This window comes from Pongo abelii, chromosome 13 (genome assembly GCF_028885655.2).
Source record: "Pongo abelii isolate AG06213 chromosome 13, NHGRI_mPonAbe1-v2.0_pri, whole genome shotgun sequence".
Classification (NCBI taxonomy): Eukaryota; Metazoa; Chordata; class Mammalia; order Primates; family Hominidae; genus Pongo; species Pongo abelii.
In genome coordinates this window covers 98,016,117-98,030,771 of record NC_071998.2, presented here as the reverse complement: position 1 = coordinate 98,030,771, position 14,655 = coordinate 98,016,117, and the positions used below count along the sequence as shown (strand labels likewise).

The following is a 14,655-nucleotide window of genomic DNA, read 5'->3' as shown; positions in this document are numbered from 1 at the left end:
AGGTAAGGTAGCTAATAATTACAAGAATATTTGGCAAGTCCAGGAATGGAAATAAATGCCAAGGGTCATCAGCTACCCAACTTACTTTGTATTTATCCTTTCACAAAATCTTATTTCTAGCCCATTACTCTGAAGAGTCTAGGCAGTCTGCAATCTTGATTTTTGTCTTTTAAGAATCGTTTACCAATATTGTAAATGTATTCAGTCTCAAGTAAGTAGTGGGGAAAGAGACTCTACTTGAGTAATTTTTGAGGAGGTGAGTGAGCCTTAAATAAAATCAATGAATTTTTGATTGGCAAAATCTCAAAGGCCTTCTATAATTCTGAGAATCCCACCTTAAATATAATATATATATAATTTATCATACATAAAAATATACTTGAAACCTTTAAGTACTCAATATTTATTATTTGAAAAGGAATTATTTTTGAGATATGAACCCTTATATTTCAAAACTATAGTAAGTCATGTGGTGATGGAACCTACGTAGTGAGAGCAAAAACACAGGAAAGAAAAATAGTTTGTGTAGTACGGTTCCAGTTTTGAAGAAAAAAAAAAACTAAACTAAATGACAACCTATGTTTGTATATTCATAGAACATATATCTAGATGACTTCAACAAACTGTGAATAGAGATTATTCTGGGTAGGGAGAGGCTGGCATGATGGGTGACCCTTACATTTTGTTATGTATTGCCATAAAGCTGTTCTTTAGTCACGAGCTGGTATTACTTTTGTCATCAGAAGGTAAAAATTCTATGCAGCCATCTTAAAAGAGGATGACTACTACCCATGACTGATTTCATTGCACATTCCTTGTTGAAGACCTATTGATGCTAGCTGAATGCACCTATAGCTCAAATGTACCCTGGCACTTCCAGAGAGGAAGGAATCTTGCTGCTAGTCTTCCCCATTGAGTCTGTTTCTTAACAAATCCAAAGTCCTCTTCCCAGTGTTAAGTACTCCTGTCGTCTGGCTCTACCTCTCCTTCCTTCACCAATTACCCTTCCACTAACCTCACCACACATCCTTTGCTCCAGCCACACTGGATTTTTACAGTCCCAGGATCCTTTCTCCTGTATCTCTGCTCATGTCTGATACTCCTTCCTCCTGGCCTCCTTCCATCCACCTGTACACATCCACTCACCCTTCAAGGTCCAGCTTGAGTACCGCCTCTTCCATGAAGCCCTACACAACTCAATTCCTTCTCCTATCCACAGTTATAGCCATTCAAATCCAGATATACAATTTCTCACTTTCTTCTATTCTGGTCTTTTAACTTAATATTATCTGTATATCTGTTAACTTAAGCTCCAAATATCAATAAGTAATAAACACTTGTCTTTCATTTCCTGTAGAAGATTCCAGAGCCCACAGACATATAAGCAGCCAAGGCTTCACCACCCTAGATCATTTCTTTGGTATGTGTTTTTGCTATTAGACCCCTCTGAGGCACAAAGTTCAAGGGCACAGGCTCTGGAATCGGACAAACCTGTGAATGAAACAGCTCTACCACGTACACGCTTTGTGATGTCTGACTCACCATTTCACTCCTCGTGCCCTTCTCTTTCAAATGAGATTAATCATTTATACCTCCAATTCATTAGACATATTAAAGCAGATGACATATTTAAGGCAATTGGTAGAATTTTAAAAAATAATAATAATTTTTCATCACTTGGGAATTGAACAAAGAGACATGCAGAACCCTTATGTAAACCAGAATGGATGACTTTCAAACTGGCCAAGGGGGAAAAAAATAACTAGCAGTGCTAAAAATCAACACATAGGTTAAGAGTTTAGAAGGTCCTGCATCTCTTCGATGTGGCTATCATAGCAGCTCTGGTGGAGGACTCACAGTGCATCAAAATAAAAGATGACATAAGAGAGTGACCTGTGCAAGTCATCTAAGAATGTTTTGTGTCCCCACGGAAGCTGAAGAACCTAGCCTTGGAATGACTTCTCCACAAGCAGTGTGCTGGGAAATGAAACTTTAGCTGGGCCCTACATTCTCAGCCAAACACTTCCTTTGGGTTGAACGTGACGACTTGGAAACCGTTTGCAAAGTGGAAGAGCCCCAGTGGCAGGAACATACCATTTCCTGAGCTAAACAGAAACGGACTGAATCCAGCAGAGAGCAAGCAGATTCTCCCACCTGTATACTTGCCCCTCATGTCACTTTTTGGCCATTTGCTATTTCACCGTTTTTGTTTAATCACCACCACTGGGATTTTTCTGTTGGTTGTTATTTACGGTTAACAAAACATGTTAACAAAAATATGTGTACATCATTTGGACATGCTTTCCTGGGACATACAATCAAAATGTATATAATTTATTTTTTCAAAAAAAATAATTGTAGCTAAAAAGTTATTTCTGGCATCTTATTCTCACCTCCATACTAATTTACTTTTATTTTATTTTATTTTTATGTTTTTGTAGAGGTGGGCTCTTGCTATGTTGCCCACGCTGGTCTTGAACTCCTGGCCTCAAGAGATCCTCTTGCCTCAACCTCCCAAAGTGCTGGGATTACAGGCATGAGCCACAACACCGGGGCTCTTTACACTTTTAAAAAAATTATTTTTTTACATACCCATCTTTCCGAGGACATACCCTTGACTCTAGCAAGGCTGTCGCAGGATTTCTACCTCGAAATCATGGCTCACTCTTGTGACTTCTCCCAACTCAAATAACCTTCCTTCTGCCTGTGTAAAATCCTCTCACACACAACAGAAAGACTGGAGAGACCTATGAGTCATAAGAAGTCTCAAGACAGTTGGAGGGATTTTTATCTCAAGTAAAATTAGGCTAAAATACTAGCTTCAGCTCCAGGGACAGAAAATTTGAAGTGGGCAATGAGAAGACAAGGAAAAATTCTTTCTTTTAAAAAATAACTGAGATTAGTTGCTTTAGATGATTCAGCTAATGACTGACTATATTTTTCTGCTAAAGAATAAAGTAGATTTCTTCTCTTTTAGATACTTTCCACAAATGAGGTCTGGAAGACTTGAGGTAATCTCCAAGCAGTTCACCCAGAGATGTGAAAGTCAGATGTGGAATTATGAAGCAAACTCCAGTGTTGCTGGGAACTAGTTCGGAATAAGTTTAGTAGTATATGGTTATACTTCTGATGAACAATGTTTTTCTTGGCATGGGAACAGGGAGATGCGTTAGTTGACTAAGTTCCCAGGACATGGAAAGCCTATACTTGAAATGTTTTCATCTCTGGCACAAAGGATGATAGTAGCCACAAAACTATGGCTAATTCAAAAAGTCACAGAAATCCCAGGCAGGTTGGTATCTTGGGAAGCGTCTATCACATGACCTTTGAGTTCAGAGTGGTGATAACATTGGAGGGTTGCTCTTTGCCACTGAGGCAGAGTCTTAACATTTAATCCCTGTAGATTTCCAGGTAATAACAGAAGATTCGGGGTCTTCAATGCCACTTTGCTCCACTGAAGTTGCAGACCTCTGAAGTCTTTACAGTAGAAATATAGAAACATAGTAAGTGTTAAAATGAACTTTAGGCCACATTTTGATGGAGAAATTCTGATGTCAAAAAGAGAAGGTTAGTTAGTATCTGGTCAGATAATTTTGAGACCAGCAGAATCCATTAAAAATTATAGTCAAGCCATTAAAATTATGTCTTACATCGCATGTGCTATAAACGATGTAAATTTTTGTACTTTACAATTAATTATTCACTTGGGAGTCTCCATTTCATGATTGTCATTTTTAAAGAAACCACCTCGTTTTTTCTTTCAATCTGATTGCAATTGGAACCTGTGTGGAAGGGCTGATGCCCTAGCAACTAACTGGATCCTCTTAAAGGTTGAATTTTATGTCTGACCTATTTAGAGATCTGAAAAGTTTCTCTTCAAAAATAAAGCATCCCAGATCTTAATTTTTAGTTGTCAAGCATTGCTGCAGCCAAGGTTAAATGAGTTGATAGACTCAACATAATTCTTAGAGAAGGTTTTCCTTTTAAGCTTAAATGTAATTCATGCACAAATATTTTTAAAACTTTATCTAATACTTTACATTTCATATATGAATCTAATAATATATTTAGGTCAAGTTACATTTTTAAGTGACATCTAGGAGTACTCCATATGTTAAATATAAAGGCTCAGAATGACATTTATTAAAGACTGGATTAATCTCATGGGTATTGCTGTAATTATTCCCCCCAATCATCTCACCTATGGCATGGATTAGTGAAGTATCATTCATGGGCCTTTCCTTTGTTTTTGTACATCAAGTTTTATCGGAACACAGCCATGTCATTTGTTTACATATTGTCTATGGCTACTTTCATGTTACAATGGCAGAGTTAAGTAGTTGTGACAGAGACTGCATAACCTACAGTGCTGAAAATATTTTCTGTCTGGCCCTTTTTATAGAAAAAAATTGCCAATAAGCCGGCACAGAAAGACAAATACTGCACATTCTTATGTCCTATGTAGAAGCTAGAAAAGTTGAGCTCATAGAAGCAGCAAGTAGAATAGTGGTTACTAGAGACTGGGAAGGGCATTAGGGTGGTAAATAGATACAAAATTACAGCTGGATAGGAGAAACAAGTTCCAGAATTTTACAGCATCTTAAGATAACTAGAATAAACAACTGATTGTATATTTACTAACAGTTTAAAGAACAGATTTTGAATGTTTCCAACACAAAGAAATGATAAATGTTTGAGGCGATGGAAATGCTAATGACCCTAATTTAATCATTACACATCATACGCATGTATCAAATTATCACACCGTATGCCACAAATACGTGTAATTATTATGTGTCAATTTAAATTTTTTTAAAGGAAAGTTTGCCAATCTCTAATGTTTAGAAAAACTGAGTCTCACCAAATGAGTCTCTTGTAACCAATATATTGTTTTAAAAGTCTGATGGGAAAAGTTTTCAGGTAGAATAAAAAGCTCTACTCATTGACAAGTTTTGTTGGTCAGTTTATCGCTATATCATCTTTGAATCTGAATTTAACTGCAACCAAACACTGTATATTGACAGAGACACAGAGAACAAATTAGCCCACTCTAAGATCAATAATTGTGTGCACTTGCTCCAAGAAGCAACTCTGCTAACAGCTGACCATACTAGAAATGTTCATTTCTCCAGCTCCATCATCCTTTCTATATCATTCTGAGGGACAGAAGGGTTTATACCCTGTCTCAACCTTCAGCTTCCCACCTATACAGAAGGTCTCATCATGCAGGCAACAATGACAATATTTAAAACGCTCTTTGTCAAGGAAGATCTTTTTATCTTGGCAGAGTAATTGTGTCAGAGAATTAATGTTAGAGCATTCCCTAAGGTTTCATCTTCAGATTGTCTTTTGACCTCCCTCTTAAATGGAAATGAAATAAACTCATCCTGTGTAATTTGGTTAGTGGAATTAAAATGTATTTGAGGACCCAGTACAATTAACAGAACTGAAAACTGTGATGCCTCCAAGATATCATTGGTCCATGAAAAGAATAAATATTTAATAAGTACTTACCTAACTGTCCATATTGGAAAATTAGGGCACAGAAAAAATAGCATATCTGCAAGTACTAATACAGCACCAGGAAGAGTAACAAGAGTATGTTTGGGGCCAATGAAAATCAATCTTTAAAGGAAGTGAAAGTCATGGACTAGTAGAGAGAAGCAGACAGGAAAGAAATCCACCTAACCTCCCAGCAGAGCTTACTGAAAGTGAGTAGAAGTACAAAGGAAGACATTAAATGCTTAGGGTAGTAAGTAGAGCAATGGTAGGAATGTCAGTATTTGCTAGTGAAGCCACTGTGCAATGGAGAAAGTATGACTAAATGGTGAACTTTGGATGCAATGCTGAAGACTTTGATATGACAGACAATAAGTACATGTGGTTCCTTGATGAGAAATGTCTTGATAAAAATAGTGTTTGTCAAATATTATTCTAGAGTTTAGAGCAGAAAAACCAATTGAAATTTATTAAAAAATCAGTACAAAAGGAAATTGCCAAGCTCCTTGAAACATTTTTCTATTAATTCATAATATCACAGACTTCTCTTTCGGGAGGACTATATCAAGTTCTATATTATAAATGGAGGGGTATCACAACCAAGTGTTCTTTGTGTTTTCTCAGGGTTGCTAACTAAGGCACCAGCCAAAAACAAAACAAAACAAAACAAAAAAACACACACACAAACAAACAAGCAAAACAAAACTATGTTACCATCATTCACCTTATTTATTTTGCACCTGGTCTGATTTTTGTTTTTGTCCTAAATGCATGATAGTAACTATTTTCTAAAGCAGGCAATTCCATAGCATAACTGCATAGATAGATGAAACAAAATAACTTATTAGTCCCTGGGAGAAACTAGAGGGAGGAAAAAGATGGAATGTCACCACTGGCTTGACCTCTTATAAAACACATAGTTGAATTTTAAGTTACATATCCATTGCCCATGTCCTGTGTAGCTTCTCAGACCTAAAACAAATCTCATAGCTAAACTACGCTGTCCTAGTTTCTTTGTTATTTTACAGCTGTGCCTATATGTGTATTTTTCTGTACTGAAAGCAGAGACTTGGAAACAGCCGGATAAAAGCCAGTCCTGTGTTGTATATGGCAGGAGAAGGAACACAGTAAACAAACACAGCAGAGCATTTCCCTTTGTTGACAACCTTATTGTTTCCCCTTAATGCATTGTTTAGAATAGCAATTACGTGTCATTGCCCATTATCTTATACACAAAACCAATACCATAGAGCCGTTGCTTTTCTTTCCAACAACTGATCATCATGAATATATAGAGGATTCCTGTGCTGGTGAAACATGTCAAGACTGACAGCTCAGAGCCCAAGAGCAGGGCTGAAGCACAGAACAGGTGTGTGGCCAGGCAGCTGGAATGAAATCTCCCCTCTACCTTCTCATTTTTGCTTTCTCCACTTTCCTCCCTCCTCTGGGCTGGGAGGGAGAGCAGCTTAGAAAGAACCTCCCTTTTCAGGCTGTTTCCCTCTGCCAGAGAAGACTGGCTCACTCTCAAGACGGCAAGCATTTGACCACTGCAAATAACAGGAGCATGTCAACTTGTTTTATTCACAACCCTCACTAGGAAATCAGAAAGCCAAAGACACACTGGTGATTTCCCTGGTTTTATGGATCTTGACTCCCCCCAGGCCTGCAACACATTTTTGGTTGGTGTGTTCACATTGTCCTGGCATCTGCAGTGTGGGAAACCTTAACTGTGAGCCAACAGCCCCACAGCTTCTCTCTATTAAAATGTGCAACTGGATTTCACATGTGTGTTTCAAACACCATTCAAGGCATAATTTACAGGCTACTATCTAGCCCCACAGCTGTTTTTCCATCCTGTAGACTTAGCTGTTTCTAGGAATCCACCATCCGGCTCCTTAGCAAAGTCTTCCCACTTTGGGCCTGCTCAGCCATTCTTGGCCATGCAAAACTATACAAAATCTACAGTAAGGATTCAAGAAAATACTTACTGAATGAACAACTATTAACTACTCTTTCCACAGAATTATAAATTCATGTGAATAGCCTTCTTTTTGTTTACCTGATCTAATCAGCTTTTATGTCATCAAATTAAACTAATCACTGCTGATCCATTGATATAGGTCATTTACATACATTAAAAACAGTACAGGCCCAATGACTTTTGTGTAGGGCTCACTAAATAGTTACCATACAGAGCTTTCAGTTACTATGTTCTTTCATAAGGAGAAAAGTAAGAATCCCTTTTATATATTGCAAATTATTTCCCTGTGGCTAAACAAAAACAGACTATCTATGTTATAGAGAGAGCTACTCAATATCACTTTGTCATATTTCTGTGACACACACTCCTCCCTATAGTCCATCCTCCAAGAATCTGAAATCACTCCACAAATAGATTACGCCTGAGGCTTAGGGTTATGGTTAGCTCAAATGTAAGCGCTAATAGTATCATCTAAACAGTTGATTTTAAGTTGTCGGAGGGCCAGAAAAATACTATACTCATTTCTGATTCTTCCGTGCATAGTACAGCCCTCAGGAGAGAGTACAGGCTCAAGAATATAACTGAACTCAACTCTTCTTAGTCTGCGCAGAGGATGATGATACATGCAGTGGGTGGGTTTAAAGGATTCCCTTGACCTCTGACTGAGACCCACCTTTCAAGGAAGAAAGACAAAGAAAAAAGAAGGTATGACATTGAGAAAAATGTCCCAGCAAAAGCCTTTGCTAGCAATGGCACTGAGATGAATCTGTTTCATCCAAACAGCTCCACAAATGTAGCTTCCATGTCAGACGAAAACAATTAATTAAAAATCACATTAATACAGATCTTACAATTTGGGTCAAGTTAGATTTTGCCCTTCTGGTTGCAATATACCGACCTTTCCTGGTGAATAGAAGATTTCAGGTGAAAAGGGGACATTTTCTTTACCCTTCCACAGGTACTCTCACCCAGCCCTAGATGTGTGACTCTAAATTTTCCCAGAAGAAAAAAAAACACCACAGGCTTCCTTCCCCATTTTAAACTACTATACAGTAGCTAAGGAGATTGTGTGGTCACTTCATTACAAGTCGTAGCCATCATAACAAGCCTTCTTTGTTAAACAGAAGTCCTTTAAGGCCGGGACACCAGTAAGGAGCTATAGTGTTGAACGCTATAAATGATTTGCGAAGGAAAGACCACTAAGCTTCAAAAACTTTTTAAAAAGCAGCTTTTCATCTTAGGACTTACCATTTCATTTCTTCCTATAGGTGTCTGCTCACAGACCTCATGAATAAAGATTACTCATTTATTCTTTTGATAATCTGAGAATTAGACCATGTTGACAAGTTGGGCTGTCAGATCATCAGGTTATCTGAAGAGTCTCTTGTTTCAGACACATACATTAAAAAGAACCAAAATTCGTATTTGTTATAAATGGTCCCAAAGGCCAGAATTGCAACCAAAGGATGAAAAGTACAGAAATAAAACGGCCTTTTATTAAATTCCTACTATGTGTCAGAGGCTGTATTAGGTATTTTACAGGTGAGTACCTTTTCTCATTAATCTCTGAAGTTAATCAGTTGAGGCAGATATCACTATCCAATTTTACATTTGGGTACAAGAAGCTAAGATTGCCCAGGGAAACGTGACCACCATTGAGAGAAGTGAGATTCAAACCCAGACTTTTGCTCTGCTTTCTTTCCAGTCCACTAAGCTCCTCTCAAGAATGTAACAGTAGATCTTCGGAGACAGTCATTCCTTGACCTGGGAAGTACTCAAGCTGATGGTTAGCTAACTGGCTCCTGCAGAAGGGATTCAAGAATTAGAAGGGGTTGGAAGAGAGCAGGTCTACCTCGAAGAATCTGCAGACTTCCTCTACTTCTCTTCTAAGTAGCTGATTCTGCAATCATTTGAGGTGAGATGAGAAATCAAACAGGTCTGCTTCCGGTCTTATAAAAACAATAAACTATCCCTTTGCTTACTATGCCATATCTGCAGTCTCCAAGGTCTGGACTCTCTTTCTCTCCCCTACAGCTTGGGTCACACTGCTAGCGAGGAGACCCTCTCCCTGGCTTCCTGTATTTCTTCTGAAACTCCAAAACTAAACAGTAAAACTCTCCTCCCAACTCATGCCTCCTTAGCATCCTTTAGCTGTAAGAAATCCCTATGACACCCCTAAGGTATCACGTGACTCAGTCAGACACACTTCCCCACTCATTCACCCTTTGCACTCCTACTCTGAATTGTGTGTCCTTAATGTACATACCTGTCACCCCAAACACTTCACAGCACATCTTTTTTAGAACAAGACAGGATATAAATAAAAACCAACAAATTGGCCTGGTACTCTATTCACTTTCTTGCTTGAAACCACAGGGAATGATCCAAAACTAATCCATCCCACTCAACAGGCTCTTTCCACTAGCAATACTCCCATGAGCGCTGAATTCCATTTTCATCATGGCGTCACACAGATGCTCAACAAGTTCATTTCCCCTTCCCATTCCAACCTCCACACCATTTCAACCTTTTCACATTTCTTCCTTTACTTGAACCATCATGTTTTCACATAAGATTTTCCTCTAAAAAAAATGATTGGCAATGAATCCCAGCCCACCTCAACCCTGAGTCGTTAATTCCAGCTTGGAAGCCCATTTTTACCATTGGAGTCTTCCACTTCTTCGGCCGGGGTAGCTTTTTGGGAGGAGTGGTGGGAGTGTGAGGAGAGGAGACTGACGATCCGTGGCCTGGGGAGGGTCAGGGCTTTTCCGTGGACCTTGAGGGAGTGTTCCTTCAGCTGGCTGATTGTCATGGTGGAGAATGAGCACCAAGAACACTTGTAGGCATGCTCACCTGGAAGAGGATGGTGACAAGAAAGAGAACAGGAAAAAGAGGGGAGAAGGGTATAAGGCCAGGGTGGAAACAAGATAACTCAGTTAACTCATGCTAGAGAAGCGCTTCTCAAGCTTCATGTTCTATGAACGAACCTCACAGACCAACAACCTGCCACAACCACAGTGCTCCTTTGGAGTTGAAACTCTTCCATGAGCTCCAGAATCTAGTGAACTGTCCTTTTTCATTTTGGGCTCTGCTTACAGGAGTGAAGCTATGAATTAATTCCCCAATAGGAAGTGAAACCCAACTGCCCATGATACCCCCTTTAGAAAAATTTCCAATCCCTTTCCCTCCCTCTCTACAATAGAAATGACCATGTCAGGTTTCATTCAAGGTGGCCTTTTTGTCAGTCCCAGAAAATAACATGCTTAATTATTATTCCAAAGATCTATTAGTGGCTTTTTAATCACAAAGTCATTCAGTGCAAGCTCTGTTGTGCTATTCTATTCTGTACTTCCTTGCTAACTATACACGTTCTCATCCCACATATATATATTTTTGGACCAGTTCATAAACCTCAGCATAGAACTCCATTTCCTTATCTAGTCAATAGCACAGAAATGGGTAAAAATAAGTCATTTCTCTAAGGAAGAGAGCTGTATATGTAAACATGGGGGTTTAGGGGGTACAGTGTGTGTGTATGTGTGTGTGTTTATCTCCAATATTCTTCAATGAAGACTGCCTCTCAGTAAAAATAAGCACTACTTTTAAAATTAATTTTATACCACTGAAATACAACACAGATCACCATGACCAAATTAAGTTAGAGTGTGATTTACCTTTGCCATATATTACCTGTTAAATTAATTACATTTTAAGAACTAAGAGTGTGAAGTGGGCATGCTTAAATTGTTGGACATATGTACACTGGTAAGATCAATTCAGAAAGCCATTTTGCTTTTAAGAACAATAGACTTAGAAATGCTCATGTTTCCAACCCAGTAACTCCATTTCAAAGAGTAATAAGAAGATATCCTTTAATAAATATAAAGCTTTACTTAGAAATATACACCATTTACGCTTGAAAAAGGTATGAAATAACCTAAATTTACAACCATAAGGAAACGATTAAGTAAATCTGGGCATATCCTATTGATGATTTATTTTATTCAATTAAAATAAATTCTTGGAGTTTATAATAACATAAAAATAAAAGTAAATACAAAGGCTAAATATATATATTCAATTGCATTAGAATTACAACTGTTAAAAATAATTACAGAGAAAATGACTGAAAGGAAATATATGAAATGTTAACAACAGCAGTGTTTAGATAACAAGATTATGATTGACTGTATTTCTTCTTTCATTTCCAAACTTTCTCTAATGAACATGTATTTTTAAAATTAATTTTTAAGGTGACATTTAAAAGTCAGAGAAGAAAAAAGAGAAAACAGAATCACAAAGTTTTGTGGACCAGTGAAAATGAACAGAGGTGTGGTCTAAGGATTAAAAGTAAGAAAAACAGGTATTGGAAGATCATTCTTTGCCCCTACATTTCCGAGATTATTATTTTCCTGCCACCATGAAAATTACTAAATGAGTTCACATGTGAAGTGAGTATAGCATCCAAGTTCTGTAATTAAGCCTTCCTCTCACCACTGATGACCCTCAGAGTTTGCATTTCCAAAGAAGTCTTGAAGAAACCCACAGAAAAACTTGAATTGCCCAGCATTACAAAGCACAAGGAAGGACAGAAGTTCAAAAAAGTCAGAGGACCCAACCAGGAACACCAGTCAGTTGTATCTCTTTAGGAGTTAGATGACAATGCTGGGTATGATGTTTACTAATATATATATAACACAATATATAGAATACTACTGCCCTCTTTATTCTATTTTTTTCATTTTTTTTTAAATGCAAGCTTGGTTGTGTGAATCTTGCTGGTGGCTGTGAGTTGCACGACCTGAGAGAGAATTCAAATCCAGATGTTTGGGTTAGCACACATTACCTTTTCTTCTTTAAAATAAAATAAAATAATCTATCTAGAAAAGACAAGATGAGTCAATAGTCTTTTAGAAAAGGTACTGGCTTTTTCCAAGCCAAGCCCCATTCAGTCACTCAAAGCAATGTCATGGAGGCCAAAGTTCCAAGGTATGTCAAGAACTGAATTACATTGCTCCCAATCTCTCTTACTGGATGCTCTCTTCTTGCCAGCCAGTGAGTACAGGGAGGCCAGTTTGCTGGGTCAGCTCCAAGAGCGGACACTTCAGCTTAATACGCTGGCATCAGTGTGCAGACTCTGATGCTCTCTTCAAGTCTTTCCCATAGGCCGAATCATCTCTTCCCAGCTCTCGCTGGTGAAAGTGCTTTTGACAAGGCTAAGGCCTATGGGCAAAACTCACCAGGACAGTGTCCCAGCTGGATAATTTACAATATACACAAGTTAGAAAACAGCGATTTTAATCCTGAAGCCACTCACTTCAAGGACTTTAGTAGAAATTTCCCAGAGACAGAAAAATACAAAAAGATAGAGAAAAGCCTCTATAGGTAACTTCCCTGTCCCATTCCTTACTCCTAGTGGAGTTTGGGGCAACTGGGAGCCCTGGGTAATCTTACTGCATTAAGTCAGTTCAATAAAATCCAACACTCAGAAGACAGTGAAGAGACATGGTCCTGTTTACACAGAGTATGAGGAGCTGGCAAAAATGAAGGACCCAGGTTCTGAGCGGTTCTTACAACACTGTTCAAAGTGTGACCAAGGGTTATGCAAGGCACAAGGGATGTGACACAATGCCTCGCCTTTAGGACGATTGCAGGACTAAAGAAGATGATGCATATAACACGCCTAGTGCACAGCCTGGTGGGTAAGGGATGTTTATGACACATCAGACGTCAACAACAGGGGTCTTTGGATAAGATTATAGATGACTGACTCTATTTCTTCTTTCATTTCCAATTTTTTCTAATGAGTAATGAGATGGAACAACAATATGATAGAGACCAGTACAGCTCCTGGACACTCACAACGCAAAGTCATTTTCTATCTTATGTACGGAAACATATCTAAGAGTATCTCTTGAAAAATCTCACACATTTTGAGTTCCCTTTGCCCTTTCTAACTTCCTTAAGTTGGTAACTTTATTTTAGCTGGAAAGCCTTTTTAGTAGATATAACAATTCTTGGCAATTGAATTAGAAAGTATAGGCAATTTAGAAATTTCTGTAAAAATCACCAACAGTCTAATTCTAACTTGTTAGTAGCACGAACGAACTAACCATAACATGGGTGACATAGGTTTTGTATTATTTTGGATTTAGGTGATTTTGTTTAACTTACTTTTTTCTTTATTTTTTCTTTACTAGGTGAAAACAAAACTGAATATACATCCATCCCAAGAATAACATTCTCAAGTGTAAGGTAGGACAGTATTTCACTCAATAAAGACCATCAGGTTTCAAACCCAGAGAGTGCTAAAGAACTTGTGCATCATCAATGCACAACTCACCAGCATGAGCTTTGAGTATATGTGTTTTCAGCCGGCTGTTATAGGAGGACTTGAAGGAGCAGAGTTTGCATCGGAATGGTTTATGGTGTCCGTGGTGGGTTTGCATATGGCGATCCAAACTTGATGTAGAAGGAAAACAAAAAGAAAAATGACAAAATTAAAAACTGCATAGAGGATTTGCTCATTGCCTTTTTTCCAGGAATCCTACTTCTAGGTCGTCCGAAGTCCTTTTGTTTACTTTCCAATAATGGCATTTATCAATTTAATTAATTAATTTTCAAGAGTTGTACCTACTCTAAGAGGACAGGAAGCTAAAGGAAGAGATTAAGAGATTTTTTTTTTTGGATTTAGAGATATGGCAGTGGTAACAGGTCATGGTAAGAATCTTTATTGTCCCTTCTTAGAGCTCTGATCATTGGAAGAGTGTATCTAAAGAGAAGGTACAATATGGGTGAATTCAAGCTTCCTGCCAAGCCAGTGAGAGTGCCTATCAATTAGTCCTCTAACTTATTCAAATAACAGAATGGGAATTAGAGAAATTTAGCATTTGAAAAGAGCTGACTTTCTTTTTGAATTCTAATTCTACTTTCATTGTGAACACTAGAGTGAGGAAGAGAGGTTTCGAAGTGGCTGACCTTCTTGCAATGGGCTGTCTTGTTGCCAGGGTCTATATTAATATGGAGGCATAGTGCACGCATGTTTAAAGGAGTCACGTGGTCAAAAGGCTGCATATCCCTTCTAATACACACAGCCATGTTTGCTGTAAGTCTTCCAGAAGCAATTTACAAGGGAGTTATTTAATTACAACGAACCCCTAGTACTTCATAGTAAT

The 14,655-nt window shown here is 38.2% G+C and overlaps 1 protein-coding gene across 13 annotated transcripts in view; it reads right to left on the bottom strand.

The window, feature by feature from the left end:
* ZNF462 (zinc finger protein 462) overlaps positions 1 to 14,655 on the bottom strand; it is a 157,773-nt gene that overhangs the window by 62,403 nt on the left and 80,715 nt on the right. For all 13 annotated transcript variants that reach the window (XM_063714339.1, XM_063714341.1, XM_063714336.1 and 10 more), the window contains 2 exons: positions 13,824 to 13,942; positions 10,142 to 10,333 (listed from right to left, as the gene is read on the bottom strand). In XM_063714339.1, the coding sequence (XP_063570409.1) occupies positions 10,142 to 10,333; positions 13,824 to 13,942 (311 nt within the window). The remainder of the gene's footprint in view (positions 1 to 10,141; positions 10,334 to 13,823; positions 13,943 to 14,655) is intronic.